The 19,919-nt window shown below is 43.7% G+C and overlaps 1 protein-coding gene across 13 annotated transcripts in view; it reads left to right on the forward strand.

Moving 5' to 3' along the window:
* Window positions 1–2,357: 2,357 nt before the first annotated feature.
* Window positions 2,358–19,919, forward strand: part of BNC2 (basonuclin zinc finger protein 2) — a 439,130-nt gene continuing 421,568 nt past the window's right edge. For 3 of the 13 annotated variants that reach the window (XM_059656599.1, XM_059656612.1, XM_059656611.1), the window contains exon 1: window positions 2,361–2,667. In XM_059656599.1, coding sequence (XP_059512582.1) covers window positions 2,665–2,667 — 3 coding nt within the window. In that variant the 5' untranslated portion in view covers window positions 2,361–2,664. Of the gene's footprint in view, window positions 2,668–19,919 lie in introns of all 13 variants that reach the window. The other 10 variants (XM_059656601.1, XM_059656600.1, XM_059656605.1 and 7 more) reach the window with 6 other exon arrangements.

Below are 19,919 nucleotides of genomic sequence, written 5' to 3' on the forward strand. Positions count from 1 at the left end.
CTTCCACCTTCTCCAAGGGCTGCTCTTCAGCCTAACACATTCCCAATCTTTATCATGAGGGCTCTCTAGAAAGGTACAGGACCCCAATAGACACCGCTCACTTCACATAAATTGTTTGCATGCCAATATCAAAAGCAGATCTGAGTCCAATCAGGGGAATTTAAATTACAGGTTGTTTGATGTGGAATGACTTCTGCCTGTTGGCCAGTGTAGGTGTGCGGCCCAAAATGCACAGTGTGAATACAACTGTTTGGCAATTGCTGGTCCGTTACTTGTCCAAAGCGGTAAGTGTATGAATGGATTTGTATGGGTAATGCCTCTGAAGTTAGCTTTTCTCGTCTCTCCATAATACAGGAACACACACTGCAACTTGGCTCATTTCCGAAGGATTCTTGTGACGACCCTCAGTTGCTCAGAAGGCACATTTGGTCGTCATTATCCCTTGTGTAATCAGTGTCTTCAAACTACAGGATGATGTTACAGTGATGTTTACAGAATAAGGGAACATGCTCCACACCTTAATCAAATAATTTAAAGATGAGCCTTCTTAGCTATCATGCATCTATACAGAGTCATTAGATATCTAGTGTATATTTTCATAGTATTGTGAGAGAAGTAACCTTCTGGTTCCCCCTAGAAGCCTCCAGATGAACCATGTGCCTAGAACTGTTAAGGTAGTCACTATAAATAACGTGGCATAAGTGTTTACCTGACAAGCCTTTCCACAGCAAGAGGATGCACAGAATTCACACAGGACTTGACTTGAACTCTGCTTTGAAAGGGCCTTTAAAAACAGCCAGGAATTGGGACCCAATCAGTAGGCTGCCCTGCAGGTGTGATGGCCTCGCCATTAAAAAGCTCCATCCACGTGCGTAAGAAGCCTAATCACAGACCAGCTGTGGCTACTTGGGCCCTAGTCTCTCCTCAGTCGTGGCTCCTGAAAAAAAAAAAAAATTGTGAATTATTGTGAAAAATTTTCTGTTAAACTTAAGACCAGACTGTACATCAAAGACAACAACGTAGGCAATTCCAGGGCTGCATCTTTGAAAAGGAATTGCATTCTGACCTCTGAGTGCAGTTAAACAGTGTCTACCGCCCTCTGCTCCGGGGAAGACTGAAAGGAGGGACGGTTTTAGCTTCGCAGTGGTAACCGGTAACCGGACCTGTTGTTCTGCCAAGCGAGTCTTCGCCTTGGCGGACGCTGCTGTCTAAGTGCTCGGGGAGTGTGCTTGAAACCTGTGCCTTCCTCCCACGTCAGATAAGCGGGAAGTTTGCTCTAGCGATGATAAATCTGCACACGGCGGAGATGTTTTTGGCCCAGAACGTACGTTAGAAAGATGATTAAAGTCGCCCGCCTCCCCTCCTTGCGGCCAGGGAGTGTGTTTTGCCTGCATTGAAGAAACGTCCTTCAGCTGCAGGCGTGTGCGCGCGGAGCCCGCAGCCTGCGTTTCTGCGTCTCCGGGACAGGGCGCCTCGGGTCGGCCGAGTGCCGTCCGCAGAGGTGGCCGGTCCTCCCCCGCGGGCGCCCGCGGCGGCGGCAGTCCCCTTCCGTCTCTGCAGCGCCAGGCCCGCGGCCCAGACCCGGGGAAGGGGAAGGAAGCCCTCGCCGCAAGCCGGCGTCTTGGCCGGCTCCAAACACGCCGCCACCAAAAACTTTTTTCCCCCCCTCCCAGCTGCGCGCAACTTTTTGCCTTTTCGCCCAGCACGTTCTCGTCCCGACTTTCTGTTCCCCGGGGTTCCCTTGGCTTCCCTCGGCTTCCCTCGCCGTCTCCCCAGCGCGGGGGTTGGGGGTGGGGGGCGCGGAAGAGGAAGAGGAAAAGGGGGAAAGAGCCACGACGGCTCGGGAGGAGGAACTGGGCAAAGGGGACGGCGGCGGGCGAGCGCCCGAAAAGGAAAGCGCCGCGGCGGGTCGGGTGGCTGCAGTCGGAATAAAGTTCGCGCCCTTTCCTCGGCGTCCGCAGCCGCCCCTCCCCGCCTCTGCTCGCTCCCTTTTGACAGCTGGGCGCTAGCGGCCACCTCCACGTCCACGCCCGCACCCCCCGGGGTCGCCCAAGTTGTTTTCCATCCCCAGAAAGAGCCGGGGGGGCGGGGGGGAAGTTACCAGGCGGGAGGGAGAAATATACACGCTCCTTCGCGAAACCCCCAGACACCCGAGGACAAACAACAGCAAAACCAACCCGACTTTATTGTGCAAAAAGGGAAGCAACATTGTAGTCGCGACAATTCCGCGGAGGGGAGACTCTCGCTGGTGGGGCCGGCGAATCCGCCCTAAGTCACCTCGCCCGGCCCCCGACCGCCATCCCCCCCTCCTCGCCCCCCCCGCCCCCCGCAGCAGCCCCCTCCCGCGACGGTCCGTTCCTTTTTCTTTTTTTTTGTCCTGTGGAGCCGGGGGAGCGCCGCAGGCTCCGACTCGGGGAGCGAGGGCGACCGGGGCGCGTGTGTAAATCAGTCACCTGAGCGCCGAGGGGCCGCGGCGAGGGCGCGCGCGGGCGGGCGGGCGGGGAGAGGCGGAGGCGGCGAGCGCGGCGGCCGGAGGAAGCCGGGAGGGGGAGGGAAAGAAAGGCCGAGACGGAGGAGCGAGCGGCGGCCGAGGGGCTGGTCCAGGCGCGGCCGCTAAGAGGAGACCAAGAGGCGGGGGCTGCACTTGACAACCAGCATGCGGAGATGGTAAGAAGTTTCCACCCTCCTTTCCTTTTCTATTCGAGACTTCGGGAGCGGTGAGCCCCCGGCCGCCCGGGGGGCCGTGTTTTCCCCAAGTCCGGCAGGGAGAGGGTGGAGGGGGTGGTGAGGGGGGCGGGCAGGGGAGGGGAACCCCAGTCCAACCTGGCCCCTGCTGTGCCCCCGAAATCCCCTCTAAACTTGGCCCAAGTTTGCGAGGAGAGTTCCAGGTGGGAGGGAGTGCGAGGGGCGCTGGGAACGTCGCCCCCTCTCGCGGCTGCCGGGGAAAGGTGAGCGGCAGGCTCCTGGGAGTTGGGGACGGGCCGGGGGGGCCGGGCCGGGGGAGGCGGGGGATGAATGGAGCGCTGGAAGGAGCCGGGGCGGAGAGGAAAGCTTTGGAGAGAACGGGAACTTTTGAAACTTGCCCGCGAGTGAGGGACTGGCGGCGGGGCGTGGGCGCCGGGGCGCGCTGGTGCGCCGCGCGGGGAAGGCGGACGCGGCCACCGAGTCCCCCGCACCTTAGCCGTGCCCTCCCCTCGCCCTCACGTTGCGGGGGGGAGAAAAACTTCCCTTTGCAAATGAGGAAATTGTAGGAAGTGCTCCTGGAGGTTGTAGGAAGAATGTGCAAAGCGCAGGCAAGAAAAGGAACCCCAGAGAGGGAGAGATTTTGAGGTGCCGTTTCTGGAGGAGCCGATGTGCTTTACTTACACGTGGACCGCAGGGTGGCATTTGGGGCCCGGAGAGGGGGCAGAATAATAATAATACCCCCTCCCCCCCAAAAAAAACTAGGTGTAATCCCCTGTGAAGTGAGGTTGAGATGAAAAAAATAAATAAGTTCCAAGTGCAAGTGGCGGCGGCGAAGGGAAGGCTGCGGAGCGAGATGCCAGCACAGCCCGGCTGCGCTGGAAGCGGCTCCGGCCGGCGAGGCGGTGCGCAGTCGGTTCGCCCGCGGACGGGGACGGGCGCTCGGTCCGCTCTCGGGGAAGCGATTTGTGAGGAATGGGGCTGGACCACTCCCTGCCTTTTAGTTTGCTTCCACCCAGTGCTGCTGCTGCTGTGGCCCCCGCTGGGGGATCCCACAGGCTGCTCCGCATGTAGATGGCATATGTAAGGAAAAGGCAGGTAGCGGGTTGGCATTTCCCCCTCTTCCGTTCCCCTTGGTGTGACATCCCTTGTTTCAGTGATCAAAGTCAAGACCGGAGGGTAGGCGATGCGACTGTCAAATGCAGGCACACAGGCAAAAAGAGCGTGCGCCCAGGACTGTGGTTACAGTAAGGCTGACAGAAATTAAAGTGGTTTTGAAAGCAGCGTGCGATTTATGGTGCTTCCCAGTTACCCTAGAGTCAGGCTGTTGAGGAAGGGATGCACAAAAGACATCACAAGATAATCCTGTGTGCCCGGGATTACAGTGGCAGAAAGTGGCCTATTTCATTATTATTTTTTATGTACTTCGTGGACAGTTACAGTGGTTGGAACCTGTGTTTAAGTGGAGGCGTCAAAACAGAATATTAAATATATCTGTTTAGCGCTTGAGAGTTTTTTTTTTTTCTTCTAGCGGCATTGAACACAGGAACACTGTAAAAGCCGGTTGTAGGTATTCTTTTTCTTCCCTTTTCCCTTAGCCTGGCTGCTAGTTGTCTGCACCTCTATTTCCGAATACTGGTCACTTTGAACAGTGACAAAACCCGTTTGTCACCCGCTGCTTTATGTTCTGCAGTTTCAGAGGTGCCTGTGCACACACATGCATGCTTTTAGGGGGGGAATTTATTTCTTATGTAGTGTGTCTGATCTGAGGACGTAACTCACGGGGAGTGAGGTACAAGCTAATAGCACTTCCTTTACCCTTTGGAATCACCCCCAAAATCTCTTAGGAACCTTTCTAGGGTATCTGTGTTTTGTTTGTAGCGGTTTCATTTAAAGTGGTCAGCCTTAATGAAGTTCTCAGTTGTAGCTACTCTTCTGTTCCCAGAGAGCAGAGTATTTAAAATCCAGATTGCTAATCACTTTACCAAAGTGTTCTGGAGTATCTTCACCTGGGGGAAGTGAGGCTGAGCCTGACTCTGAGAATCTTGTGAGAAAAGTTCGAAACTGACTTTTTTTTTTTTTTTCACCCCTTGAGCATTTTCAGTTGAGAGTTGTTTGCTTGTTGAACTTGGGGAAAAAAAGCAACCTTGGGATTTTAAACCATACATATTAAGAAAATATTAGTAGCAGTTATACATTCCAAATACTCATTCTCCCCCCTCCCCCCTTACCTGAAATGTTAAGATGTCTGTCAGGCAGGGATGTGTGATTACAGAAAGAAGCAGACAAAAGCAGAGCTGACTGTTGCTGTATTAAAATGTAAGTGTTACAGTTTTGAGTTTTCAAGTGAGAGTTTTTGAGTTCAGTGCTTTACATAACATTTTGTCCTAATCTTGCTTGCTGTCAGGGATGTTTCATGGTTGTGCAATTGCTGCAGTCAAGAATGCCAATTTGCATTCCAGGAGTGTCATTTGATTACTTTTATCTGCACAGCTCCAAGACCGGCCCAGACCTCTCGTTTCATCTTGCCATGTCACGAGTCAATGCTGTGTCGTCTTTTCAAAAATCTGCCTGATTTAGACAAGAAAGAAAAGTACTTTCATGTTGCAGCCGCAGTCCCCTGCTAACTTGTCAGCAGCAGGATATGATTCACTTGGGCCCAGAAGAATGGAACAGAGAGGCGGGTTAGGCGGTTCAATAAAGCCCATGGACAGGTAGTGTGTGACATCCCCCGAGAGCTGCAGTTAATGAAGAACAGGTCTGCTTAGTTCTCCACACGCTGACCTGGTGCTGTCCCCACAGTTTTCTCATTTGATCTTTCCCAGCAAATTGATCTTTTCTTGTATTTTTTTGCCTTCCAAGTTAGTCCTTGTGGGACTGAAATTAGCAGAGCAACTTAAGTTGGATAATACAGCTGTTCAGAAAAGAAGAAATTGGACACTGGCTCAAAAAGGGGCGGGGGTTGGGAGGCGGAGGGAGCTGTTCTTTTTGTTGTTCCTGGGAATGTGTCTTCTATTAAGGGAGTCCAAAATAGGTGATGACTTGAAGTTAGTGGTCCCCTTTATTTTTAATTTTACAGTTAGGGTTCCACACCATTTTAAATATTCCTTAAGTATTTGAAAGATGGTCCTAGTGAGTATGAGGAGTTCGATTTAGCATTTTTCATACTCACTTGTTTGAAACGATTGGCCAGTGGACTGTGTGGCTTTTATGGCTATTGTAAGACAGACTAACTATCAATGGCATTTTTCAACTATATTATTTATAGTCTTCTAAATAACTACAATCCCGAAGTGTCCAATACTGAATAGCAGAAAAGATTAAACAATAAAAAAGTCATTACCAGTGTTGTGTATAAATATGGCACATGGAAGTGTTTTCTACAAATTACCATGAGCATCTTTGTTTCCCATAAGCCCCACAGATACACTCTTAATAATACTTAATTTTTTTTTTTGATCCTGCATTTAAATGTAGGTTTTTAGAACTGAGACCAGATCACAAGTTTGAATTTGGTATGGATGTTAATATATGTTGTTACTTGTTTTTTGAGATTAAAATTGATTTTAGCAAGATGGGTAAATCTAAGTTGGGAATGTAGAGATAGTTTAAAACAGGTTAAGGTTTTATTATAGAATTTTGTATATAAAGCGTAGGTTGGAGGCAATTAATAGATTCTCAACTTGAGGTGGATATAAGGAGCAGTGTTTTCTGAATTCCTGTGCAGATGGTCTCATTTACCATCTACATCTTTACAAGAAACAGTTGAAAACATTCCTTGTAGAAGGGGAGGCAGCCTTTTCAAATCTTCCTTGCTGGATGGAAATTACATAGGGTCATTGGTTAGTAAACTCCATTCTGAAGAGCTAGAGGGAGCCTCATGATTTTATTGGACATATTTAAGGTTAAAAAAAAAATCACTCTGGCAATCAGAAGGTTGTAGAAAAAGTGCATAAAGAATATTGGCATGCTGGCGTAGTGTTTAGGTTTGGAGGGGCTATTGTAGGTTTGGTGTTTAGTTTTTTTTAGTTTTTTTTTTTTTTTTTTTTTAAAGCTGTGACAGCAGCAACAGAACTTCCTGTAAGAAAAGTGATCAAGTAGTCTGCTAAGATTTCTAAGTTCTACCTTTTAGGTTATTTGAAGATCAAGCAAAATGCAACCAAATACATTATAAGTCTGATTTGGTTTGCTAAGGTCTGTTTATCGTTTTGTTAACTGAAGGGAGTTCTCCTGTTAGGAGGCCAACCTTCCAAGTTCTATTAACTGTAACTTCCTTCCAAGTCACTGAGGAAGGGGATGGATACCTCCTTTCAGTTCACTTAAAGACAACCTCCTTTCTGTAAATAATGGTTTTGAAGTAGTTCTACACACAACTGCCGTACTCTGGAGAGACATCCCCTTTAAGATAAATGCTTCATGGTATAAGCATAAATAGTAAACCATTTATATTAGGAATCAATAAATATGTTAAATTTAAAGAAATAGAACTCAAGTGGTATTAAGTTCAGTATTTGTTGTTTAATTTCAGTCTTACCACTAAAAATGGTGATATATTTACATTCAAGAGTCATTGACCATAATTGTTCTTTAATATGTATATACTAGTTTTCAGTAGCCTTACTTTGGACAAACTTATTTGCGATTTAAGTAAATAATATAATCCAGTGAGATAAACTACCCAGATTTGCCTTTTTTTTCATCTCTTGAACAGTAGCTCTCATTATATTGCTAGCCAATAAAAGTCTTTATTTGTTGCTTATTAGAACCCTCAGTACACTCAAGGGTTCAGCTATAATTTAATTTGGCTGTTCAAAGAGGCTCCCTTGTTTTAAAACATGTTCTCAGTATGCTTTTACCATTTATTGTAAACCTATATTCTAACTCATGTCTATGCATAGGAACGATTTTACAGATAGGCCATTTTTAAGGTTTGCCATAGAAGAGTTATAACTTTTTTTTCTTTTTTTAAAAAAAGTCTACCTAACAAAGTCATTTTTTTCTTTTTGCTTTATGTTTCCTGATAATCTGGAGCATTTTTCCCCCTTGGTGGTTTAAATAATCTTTCTATTATAATTTAAAATCAGTTTCCCAAGGAAGACAACCTTCCATTAAGGTATAGTTCAGAAGGGCACTAACAAACCAAATGTAATAACTAAGAATTCTATTTGAGGACATTTCACTTTGCAGTCACTTGAAATTACAAAAAGTTTGCCTTGCACGTCACACATTGCTAGCATACAGATTCAGTTTCCTTACAGTAAACTGCTGGGAAGTTTTGCATTGAGTGGAAGGAAGATGGCTTGAGAGTTTTGGTGATATTTGTAACAAATCACGTTCACAAAAGACTAGAACTTGACTGTAAAACTCTAAAATGAGTATCAGGAATCCTTCCATCAGGAAGGCAGAATGTGGAACTGTTACATGAGTCACTGCATGTGTATCTTACCAGTGGGAATTGCATCAAACCAGCCCTCTAGATATAGTATTTAATATTTATCAAAATGTATAGTATTGTCTTGGAACTTGTGGTTCGTGAGTTCATAGTCCCTGCTTTTTGTGTGTGTGTGTGTTTAGTACAAAGATGTAACAACCCACACAAAACATTTTTTCTCTTATTATGACCTTACATTTGCCAAAGTGCCCCATGCTGAAATTCCTTTTCAGTATCTTTTTTTTTCTAGTCCGAAGCCAGACGTGTACCCAGACACAAAAGCCTCTGTGTATAGCAAGCTGTTTTAAATATTGTGACTCGACGATGTGCTGTCCTTTCTCTGCTTGAGCCAAGGATCTCTGCTCAGTGTCTGTGGATTACCAAGCTCCTTCTTTATTGTACCTCTTGTCAGCTATTCCTATTCATTTAACCTTTCATTAGTGTCTGTGCAGCTTCACTGTCTAGAAAGGCAGGGAAAAACCGAAAGGCCCCACTGTCACAGTTATTAGATTTCTCGGTTACATCCCAGCAACCATAAAGAAGTGAGAGTCGGCACTATTGTCGCGCACACTGCTGTCCTGGGGTGCAGCTCTTCTGTGCATGTCAAGGACATGTGCCACATGTTGATATGCATCCCTGGGATAAATGCACAACATGGGGGATAGGCCGGCACTGGCAGTAATGAGCTTTGTAGGAGTTATTGCAAAGACCAACAGTTTGTGAAGGAATTTTGCTTAACAGGCCAAGGAGATAGACAGAGTTGAGGGCTGCCAAGGTTTGCCTGTGCGGAGCTTGTCAGTCACATTGTTTTCATCTAAACTTCATTTGAGGGGAAAATTGAATACGTTTGACAGCATTGGAAAGTCTTATTTTCATTTTTAATTTTTCAGAGGAGAAAAGTGTGATTTCTGGTGACTATTTAGTGTATTAGAACAATTTTTATATGACCTGAATCATTCACATAATTTATCTTAGTTCTTACATATCTAGGAAAGAATTGCGATATTTCGTCAATGCCAAATATATATTTAAAATATGTATAAAAATAATGTGGCTTATTAATTTTCCTATGGTACTCTTTTCCCCTTTGGATTTCCCTCTGCTGTTAATGATTTGATTATTTAGAAATGCATTGGCCTTGCTGCCTCGATGTAAAGGAAAAAATACAGTTATCATTGGGTCATTTTCAAATAATAATAAAGACGAATATTTGTAATTTTTGGATCGGAAGATATTACTTCAACATCTTAGAAGATTCATAGAGTTACTTTTTAAGAACTCTCCAAACATTTGAATAGAAAATGGTAAATTACCACACCTTCATCTCTCTCTACCCAAAAGTTTATTATTTGTTTTTTAACTAGGAAAACTTTGTTACCAAGAGTGGATAAAAAATATTTTGGTCTTTCTAATTTAAATAATTCTTGTCAGTTTTCCAAGCTCTCTGGGGGCTCGCCAATAACTTTGCAAACATATTCATGATTTATTACCAATCCTTATAAAGTTATTTGTAATTTTTACTTGACCTTACCTTTTTTTTTTAAAAAGCCACGTTTCACTTTTTAATAGTTGTATTTGATGCTTTCTCTGGTAAGCTTTTTATGGTGTCTTGTGACTGTTTTAAAGGGCTTAATTGTCTTTGTTTCAGGGAAGAGAGAGGAGCTATTTTTCATACTCCTTCCCTCAGGTGGCATGCTCCTTTCCAGTGAAACATATATTCAGTAATTGACAGCTCAGTGCCTAGCCAGCCTAGGGCCATGCTCCAGTCTCTTGGCCACTGGGTGGGAGTTCTGTGTTCATTGTTTTAAGATGAATTTGTCTTGATCATTTGAGGTGACCAGGTGGCTTTCCTCCAGACAAGACAAGGGTATGTTAACTTTCTCCCTTCTAGTAGTCCTGTTTCCATTCATTATGGTTTGTGTTGGGTGAAGTAGAAGAGGAAGGAGGGACTTGTGAGCTAAAATTTTGGCCACCGCTCCCTCCCCCGCCCCCCCCCCCTAAATAAAAACAAAAACAAAACAACTTAGAGTGCAGCGTTGGTGGTATAGTGGTGAGCATAGCTGCTTTCCAAAACAACTTAGAAAATAGGCCAGAGCCATGTGGTAATTAAAGAGAAAGGGATCCATGCAGTAGCTCCTCTCTTTGGGAATCCTAAAACTCTCCATGCAGCCAGTATCTCAGTGCAGCTGGCTGACTGGATGCACCATTGTCCACTCAGAGTGAGAAGAGCCCTGTTTGCAGACAGACCCCATGCTATTCCATCTAGGTTTGAGAACCTCCCTTTCGTCATTTGTAAAACAAGTGAGTTTGGCCATTTCGAATGTTCTTTCCAATTTTATGTGATAGGACTATACTGTCACACACCTTAATATTTTTAATAGTTAGATTGAGATATAATTCATATGCTGTGTAATTCACCCCTTTAAAATATACAATTAATAATATAACATTTTATGGATATATCACCTTTGATTTATCCATTCATCCATTGGTGGAAATTTGGGTTATTTTCACCTTCTGGTTATTATGAATAACTAGATGCTCAGTGCACGAATTTGTGCACGGGTGGGGTCCCACTGGCCTGGCCCCAATTAGGGCAGATCGGGCCCTGGCCTGTCAGGAGGAGGAGACAGCGGGAGGTTGGCCAACTGGCCCTGATCAGACCGACCAGCGCCAGATCGGCTGAGGGGAGGGGCTGAGGGTGATTGGCCAGTGGGTCACACCCCCGATTGGGGTGAGTGGCCGATTTGGGTGGGGCCGGCCATGGAGAGGGGCTGTGGGCGGTGGGCCGGCCAGCCCTGCCCCCGAATGGGGTGGAGGGGGCCGATTGGGGGCCAGTGGCCTGGGGAAGGGGCCATGGGTGGTTGGCTGGCCGGCCCTGCCCCTGATTGGAGTGGGGGGCTGATCGGGGGTGGAGCTGACTGAGGGTAGGGGCTGCGGGCTGATCGGGGTGGGAGAGACCGATCAGGCTGGGGTTGGCTGGGGTGGGGGAGGGGTCGCCGGAGGTTGGCCGGCGGGGGGGGGGGGGAAATCCCCCCCAATCCGGCCAGTTTGCTGGCCTCAGTGGGTGTCATAGTGACTGGTCATTCTGATTGTTACACAGTTAGACATTCCAGCAGCTGGCTTTTTATATATATATAGATAAATAATGCTGCTGTGAACATGAGTGTACAAGTGTTTTGTTCTCATTTCTGTTGGGTCCATACCTAGGAGTGGAATTCCCAAGTCATATGGCAACTTATCTTTAACCTTTTGAGAGAGTGCCAAATCACTTTTCCTAAGCAGCCTCACCATTTTACATTCCCACCAACAGTACGTGAGCTTTCTAATCTCTCTGCATCCACTCCAAACTTGCTGTTGTCTCTCTCTTAATTTTAATCATCCTAGTGGTTGTGAAGTGGTTTTGCTTTGCATTTTCCTGATGGCTAATGTTAAGCATCTTTTCATATGCTTATTGGCCATTTGTACATCTTCCCTGCCCAGCAGAAAAATATCTGTTAAATCCTTTAGCCATTTTTAAAAATATATATATATTTTTATTGATTTCAGAGAGGAAGGGAGAGGGAGAGAGAGATAGAAACATCAATGATGACCAAGAATCATTGATCGGCTGCCTCCTGCATGCCCCCACCCCCCTACCCCCCCAACTGGGGATCGAGCCTGCAACCCCGGGTATGTGGCCCTGACTGGTAATCTAACCATGACCTCCTGGTTCATAGGTTGACATTCAACCACTGAGCCATACCTGGCTGGGCCCTTTAGCCATTTTTTAAAAAATTTATATTATATGTCTTTTCATTGTTGAGTTGTAAAAGCTCTTTATATATTCTGGACACAAGTCCTTTATTAGAAGATTCACAAATATTTTCTTCCATTCTGTGGGTTGCCTTTTTACTTTTTTGTTGGTGTCTGATGAAGCATAGAAGCTTTAGATTTTGACAAAATCCAACTTATTACATTTTTTTTTGAAGACTTTGAAATTGATTTTTAGAGAAGAAGGGAGAGGTAAAGAGAAACATCCATCAGCTGCCTCCGTCACACCCCCTGTTAGGGGTCCAGCTGCAACCCAGGCATGTGCCCTGACCAGGAATCAAACTGGCAAACTTTTTCAGTGCACAGGGAGGATGCCCAACCAGCTGAGCCACACTGTCCAGGGCGTAATTTTTTCTTTCGTTGTTTGTGCTTTTGGTACATGAAGAAACCATTGTCTAAACCAAGGTCATGCTGACTTATCCCTGTATTTTCTTTCAAGAGTCTTATAGTTTTGCTCTTACATTTAAATCTTTGATCCTTTTTGGTTGACTTTTGTATAATTTGAAGTAGGGGTCTAGCTTCATTCCAGTTGTTCCCAGCAACATTTGTTGAAAGACTGTTCTTTTCCCCATTGAATTACTATGGCACCTTTGTGGAGAATCATATGACCATAGGTGTAAGGGTTTATTTCTGGATTGCTTATTTGGTTCCATTCAGCTACATGACTCTCCTTATGCGAATACCACACTGTCTTGATTACTGTAGCTTTGCATTAAGTTTGCAACTGAGAAATGTGAGTCTTCTAATTCCGTTCCCTTTTTTAAAGATTATTTTAGCTATTCTTGGTTCCTTAGCAGTTTACTTAAACATTTTTTTTTTATTGTGGTAAAACACATCGTATATAATAAAGAGGTAATATGCAAATTAACCCTCACAAGATGGCTGCCCACAGCCAGGTCGGCAGTGGGGTTGGTGAGGTCGACCAAACGACTGAACAGCAGGCTATGTGGGGTGACCAGGCCGGCAGAGGGGCCATGAGGGGTGACCAGGCCGGCAGTGGGGGGTGGACAGTTGGAGGCAACCAGGCCAGCAGGGGAAGCAGTTGGGGGCGACCAGGCTGGCGGCGGGGGGGTAGTTAGGGGTGACCAGGCCAGTGGGGGGTTGCAGTTGGGGGTGACCAGGCTGGCAGGGGGGCAGTAAGGGGTGACCAGGCTGGCAGGGGGGGGGCAGTTAGGAGCGACCAGGCCAGCAGGGAGGGGGCATTTGGGGGCAACCTGGCTGGCAGCAGGTGCAGTTAGGGGTGACCAGGCAGGCCGGCAGATGAGCAGTTAGGAGTCAGTGGTCCAGGATTGTGAAAGGGATGTCCCAGGGATTGGGCCTAAACCGGAAGTCGGACATCCCCCGAGGGGTCCTGGCTTGGAGAGGGTGCAGGATGCACTGAGGGGATCCCCCCCGCCCTTCCCCCCCCCGCCCTCCCTCCCCCGCCCCCCCCGCCGGCCTGGTCACCGGGCCTCTAGTACAACATAAAACCCTGGCTCAGTTGGTTGGAGTGTTGTCACATACACCAAAAGCTTGTGAGTTTGATTCCCACTAAGGATACATGCTTAGGTTGTGGATTCAATGCCTGGTTGGCATGCATATGGGAGGCAACTGATCGATGATTCTCACATCAGTTTCTCTCTCTCTCCCCTCTTCCCCTCTCTCTCTCTAAAATCAATAAAAAAAAGCAACCCACATACAACATAAAAATTGAACAACTTAACTGTTTTTAAGGTATAGTAGCATTAACTGTCTTGTGCAACAGATCTCTAGAACTTTTTCATCCTGTGGAATTGAAACTTTGTTGAACAACAAGTCCCCTTTTCTCTCTCTCCACACAGCCCATGGCAACCACCATTCTATTTTCTAAGTTTGGTTATCTTAAATGGTTAATGTAAGTGGGATCATGTAGCATTTGTCCTTCTGTAAATGGCTCATTTCATTTAGCATCATATTCTCAAGGTTCACCTATGCTGTAACAGGTGACAGGATTTCCGTCTTTTTTAAGGCTTACAATTTGTCCACATTTTCTTGACCCATTCATCTGTAGATGGACATTTAGGTTGAGTCTGCCTCTTGGCTATTGTGAATAATGCTGCAGAACATAGATGTGCAAATAACTTCAATTTCTGCTTCCAATTCTTTTGGATATATATCTGGAAACGGGTTGCTGGATCCTATAATAATTTTATTTTTAACTTTCTGAGGAAACTTCATGCTATTGTACATAGCTGCTGCCCATTTTACAGTCTCACCAACAGTGCACCAAGGGTTCCAATTTCTTCACATCCTTGCCAGCTCTTACTTTCTTTCTTTCTTTTTTTTTTAAATAGTGGCCTTTCTAATTAGTCTGAGGTGATATCTCATTGTGGTTTTGATTTGTATTTCCCTGGTGGTTAGTGATGTTGAACATCATTTCTTTCTTACGCTTATTGGCCATTTGTATGTGTTCTGTGGAGAAATGTCTATTCAAGATTTTTGTCATTTTATTGGAGTTTTTTAAATTGTTGAGTTGTATTTTGATATATTCTGTATATCAACCCATTATCAGAATTATGATTTGCAATCATATAGTAGGTTGCTTTTACACACGTTTGATTACTTCCTTTACTATACAGAAGTTTTTTAAGTAGTCTCATTTGTCTGTTCTTTTGTTGTTGTCCTTATCAGTTTTCCTTTAAAACAGATTTATCTGATCCTAAAAGAGGAAAGACTGCATTCAGAAAGTACATCTATTATTTGGGTACTATGGTAGCTCTTGGTGGTACTACAGAAATACGTCATGGGGCAGCCAAAAGACTACGGCTGTTAGTTCCCTGTGAAACACCCTGGTTTTACTTTGATGTTTTTTAATTATCACTGCACTTAAAAAAATTCTAGTTGTTCTGTATAAGAGAGACAGTTCATGCCCGGGAGGGTGGAATTAAGTACCTAGAAATAATTGTTTTTGGTTTTATAAATATGTCAAAGCAAAGGAAGAAAAAAGTTATGATTGTGAAAATTTCTCTTCCTGGACATTTGGTAGTAACTAGGAAAACACCAACAGTCATTAAAACTAAAAATTGTAGGATTTCAAACTCAAACTAACTAGTCCAGTTGAATTCTAAATAAATACCATATTCACATCTAGCATGGCACATTTGGAAACATGAGCTTATTTTGAAGTTTACCTGACAAAATTTGTAATTAAAATACCTCATTTTAAAATTTAGAGACACTGGAGAGCAAATGAAAGGTAACCTAATTTCGAAGCAGCCATGTTGTGTCATTGTTGAATTAAAAAAAAAATTATTCCCTTAAAGTTCTAATTTCTCTTTATTCATGGTAGTAAAACCCTATATTTCCATCCAAAGTAATTGCTTTTCTGCTATTCTGATGGACCAGTCTTGCTTTACTTCAATGTCTATTTTTGTTCTTTGCCAGTTGTTTTGGACAAAAGTTTTATTTTTCATTCAGTATTAACTATTAATTAGATGTGCTGATTAAATAGATATGTGCAGAGTATGTCTTTTTTCCCCCACATCAGAGTTTACATATTTAAAAGTTAGCCAATTTTGAATTGTATCTTTTGACATAGTTTGAGGATTTACATTTCCCCTGGTGAAAATTCTGTAAAGGATTTAAAATCATTTATAGAAATTGATATGGTCAAAAAAATATATATTTACTGGACACTTAATTATTGATTACATATACATTTTATTATTCCCATGGCACATTTTGTTAATGTTGAATAAGAAATTAATACTACTTTCTTGTCCTTAACATGTTTTTAAAAAAATATATTTTATTGATTTTTTACAGAGAGGAAGGGAGAGAGAGGGATAGAGAGTTAGAAACATCCATGGGAGAGAAACATCGATCAGCTGCCTCCTGCACACCTCCTACTGGGGATGTGCCCGTGACTAAGGTATATGCCCTTGGCTGGAATCGAACCTGGGACCCTTCAGTCTGCAGGCCAACGCCGTATCCACTGAGCCAAACCGGTTAGGGCTTAACATGTTTTGACATGTGCACATATGTATCTAGAATGACAAAATTGTTTTAGCTGTTCTTGATATCTTGCATAGTTTGAGGACATAAAGAGGCAATTAATTAGACCAATAAAGCCGTACAAAGAAAGTCCACTCAGTTCTCTGGCCTGTGGTATGTAATCCCCCTGTAATACACATTTCACTCTCTAGTGGGTTAGGGAAGTTTATCCTGTCAGCATACCTGTTAGGGATGCTGGTGGAAGCACAGTGTGTTCAGGAGTTTGCTCTCATTCAGAATGGTGATTGGAAACAAAACACTGTATTTGTTTGAATTGGTTTTGACAGACCAAAACATTAATTTTGCTTCAGAGGACATTAACTTGAAATGATATTACCAAATAAATATTTTTAAACCTAGAACTTCTGCCAGGTGTTGAGCCATATTTTTCAGCCTGTCGCTATCTCTGGTAAGAAATAGTTTGACATAAGGGACTTTTGTTTGTTCATTGGAGTTTGTAGTTTCACTGTGTCCCTCAACAGCAACCAGTCACTGACATGACATTTTTTGTGTACAAAGTACAACGATAATTAGAGCTAATGAAATGAAAGTGTGTGTGTGTGTGTGTGTGTGTGTGTGTGTGTATGTGTGTGTGTGTGTAGAAGTATCCATAAGAAACTGATAGTTTACAACTTTCTTGGTGGAAGGCAGGATAGTATAGTTTACTGAAATTTTATTTTGGGGTGGAAAGGAATGGTGTAACACTTATATTTTCATACTGCAGTAATACCTGGTATGGTTTTGTGTTGTTTTTTTTTTTTTTTGTAGTGTGAGATATATGTATGGATGGCATGGATGTTTATTGAGAGTATCCCTGAACGTTTTACTAATATCAAATTGTATTTCTGAAATGGAGATATGCCTGGGTAATAAATAAAAACAGCTAGCAAGTAAATAGTTGATCACTATATGTAGAATAACTTGCTGTAGATTTGCATGAGACAACATTAGGCAGTAGTGTAGTGATTTGGTAAAAATAAAAAAGATGCTTTTAAAATTTTTTCAGGTTTTTGTGTTCATGCTGTACATTTGGGATAGGCTTGGGAGTTCAGTCGTCTTCATATTTCAAAGCCTAACACACTTTTATTTTCAAATATAACAATAGGCGTTTGAGTTTCTGAGACACATGACAGACACGCTGTTAGCTGTTGTAAGTATTACAGATGAAGCAGAAGCTATAACCCTAACACCAAGGAGCACAAAATTCATTGGCAGGAAGATATACATTATATTAAAAAGAATAACCATAGTCTAGAGTCTGTCTCTGGTCTTCATTTGCTTAGAAATCTAATTTTGTCAGTACACCTTTGAAAGAGTTCAGTATTCACTGACAGAGAGGTGGAGAATACACACACACACACACCTGCAAGCATGGTGTGTGACCATGTATATGTCTGCATACCGTATTAGTCTGCATACTCACATACTTGTATTGGCATGCTTAGCACATTTTCTCCTTTGCAGCCAAATTATAATCAAAATGTCGCTCATTGCTTTAAGAGTTTGGGAGTGAAGCAGAGAGTATTAGGGATGGAAGTGAAAGGGTAAGGGCCTCCTCACAATATAGGGAAAATGTTACCAGTGGCCTGTATTATTCACAAAGTATACTTTGGACTGTGTCCGGAAGAGCATTGACAAAATGTACCTCCCCTTGCTTTATTTCTGCTCCCATTCCCTTTCCTGATTGACAAATGCTTTTTTCTCTAAATATGTTAATATTCTCAAGCAGATACTCTCAACTGTCCAGGGAGCTACTTGTTAAGGTGACTTTGACTCCGTTTGGTTTTTTATGGACCTAATGCAGATGGCAGTTTCATTTCACTCATTTTAAATTTCTTGGGAGATACTTCATGGGACTACCTTACATGTAATTATTTTGTATAGGGATGGGCAAGACTGGTGGGAGGCCATAGGATAAGACAAGAGTTTTCTAGAGGGGAAAAAAAAGATTTTGCTCATTTATTGGCCTTACACATAGGTGTAATAAACTGCAACCTAGAAGTCAATAGGGATGTTGTTTGTGTGTACTTAATCTCTGAATCTGTTTTCTGTGTGGTAGGCAAGTTTCTCAATGACTTTGGGGATGATGCTGCAGCCAACTGAGCCATACCAGCCGGGCCCAATTAATTTTTTACTTTAGTTTTTGTTCCTTTTAAAAACACTTTAATATCAATTAGATTCTGACCGAAGAGAAAAATTTGTTAAGGGAAGAGAAGGTAGAAAGATGAGGCACTGAATATCCACTGGATGACCAAAGGACAGAAGATGCTGGTAGACAAGGAAGCCACCTGTTGTGGTTTCCTTAGGTCCAGTCTAACTTTTATCCTTACATTTATATTTTCAGTGTGTAGTTTGGAACAATTGTGTAATGTGAGAATTTTATTATTTCAACTCCCATTGGGTTTAACCCTTTGTGGTCGTATTAAATTTGGACATGGGTGTCGTACTGGTCGGAATTAATTTCCATTGAAAGAGCAGTGATACATAACATGCAAGATTATGAAGGATAAACAAGCTTTATTCATTCTTTTTTGGAACTACGTCACTACTAGTAGAATCACTACAAACGTTATCACTTTCTACGTCGGAGTCAGTATTCAAGGTGCCAAAATAAAACTCTTCATCGTTACTTTCAGATTCGCAGTACACTTCTTTCGGTAACTTTCTTTTTGCCATTTTGGAGTATTATTTTGAAATATCTTAACAAGCGAGAATGCCTAATTACAGTTAAATGTAATTTGTAAAGCTTTATTTGAAATTCTGCGAAGTATCTCCGAAGCTTGTTGATTTCTTCACTCTCAAAAGGCGACTGACTCGCCACCGTGTTTTGCATGGCGAGTGTGGAATGACCGCGTTTGTTTATATTGAGTTTCGATATCTCCGATTTGTCGGGGCAGTTTTTGGTTCGTGACAAGGTCGCTTAGACACTTAAGAGCTTTCAGAGAAATTATGAACTGATACATGAATGAACAGAGTTAAGATTCGTACGGTTCCTTGCTGTGGTGGCTGAGAGCAGACATACGACCGGAACGGTAAAAAAGCTTTGGTGGCTGAGAGTAGACAAACGACCGCAAAGGGTTAATATATTCCAAATTATTTAAGTTTGAGAAGGTGTCAGAACAGAAAATAAAGTGGGGGTGATGATGAAGAGAATGGAGAAACTGCACAGGAAATATTGAACACTGATAAAAATGTAGTTCAAAAAATACATTGAAAAACAAAGGGCCAGTTAAAAGGAGTGGCACGAAACTTGTTTTTATGTGCTTCCAAACACCCAGATTCACTATATTTTTTCTAGGATCTTTCAGAGTCTCCTACTCTTGTGCCCCTCGTGTACTGGGCAGAGTCCTGTTAGATCTGCCTCCCCATTATCTCCCCCTCCTCCCCCGCCATGTACTACCCCACTGCTATTACCCTGGTCCAAAGCACCATCACCCCTTACCTGGAAAACTGGGGCACCTTCTAACTGGCCTCGTGCTGCCTTTCTTGCCTCTCTCCTGCCCATTACATCCAGACTGTTCTTCACAGAGAAATAGCTGCCCCATCTCAAAACCTCCCCGTGACTTCTTACCACACCTACAGTGAAATCCAGACTCCTGTCGTGACCAAAAAGGGTATGTGAGATGAGATCGCTGCCCAGTGCGCAAACCACATTTCCTACCGCTGCTCGCTCTGCTGCTATTACACTGACCTTCTTGCTGTTCACTGAACATGCCAACCGTGTGCTTACCTCAGGTCTTTGCACGTGGTTTTCCTCTGCCTGACTGACCTTCTCCCAGATGTTTGCATGGCTTCCTCCCTCGTTTCATTCAGTCCTCCTCTCAGATGTCACCCTATTCGAAGATAACTTCATGACAACTTCCTCCCTCTGCCGTGTTTCCACACTGTGTGCATCTCTGAACTCTTAACCCTGCTCTTTTTCTCCATTGCATTTATCACCACTTGAAAAATATATTTAAATTTTTGTTTCTATGTAGTTTAC

The sequence above is a fragment of the Myotis daubentonii genome, chromosome 11 (assembly GCF_963259705.1).
Source record: "Myotis daubentonii chromosome 11, mMyoDau2.1, whole genome shotgun sequence".
Taxonomy (NCBI): Eukaryota; Metazoa; Chordata; class Mammalia; order Chiroptera; family Vespertilionidae; genus Myotis; species Myotis daubentonii.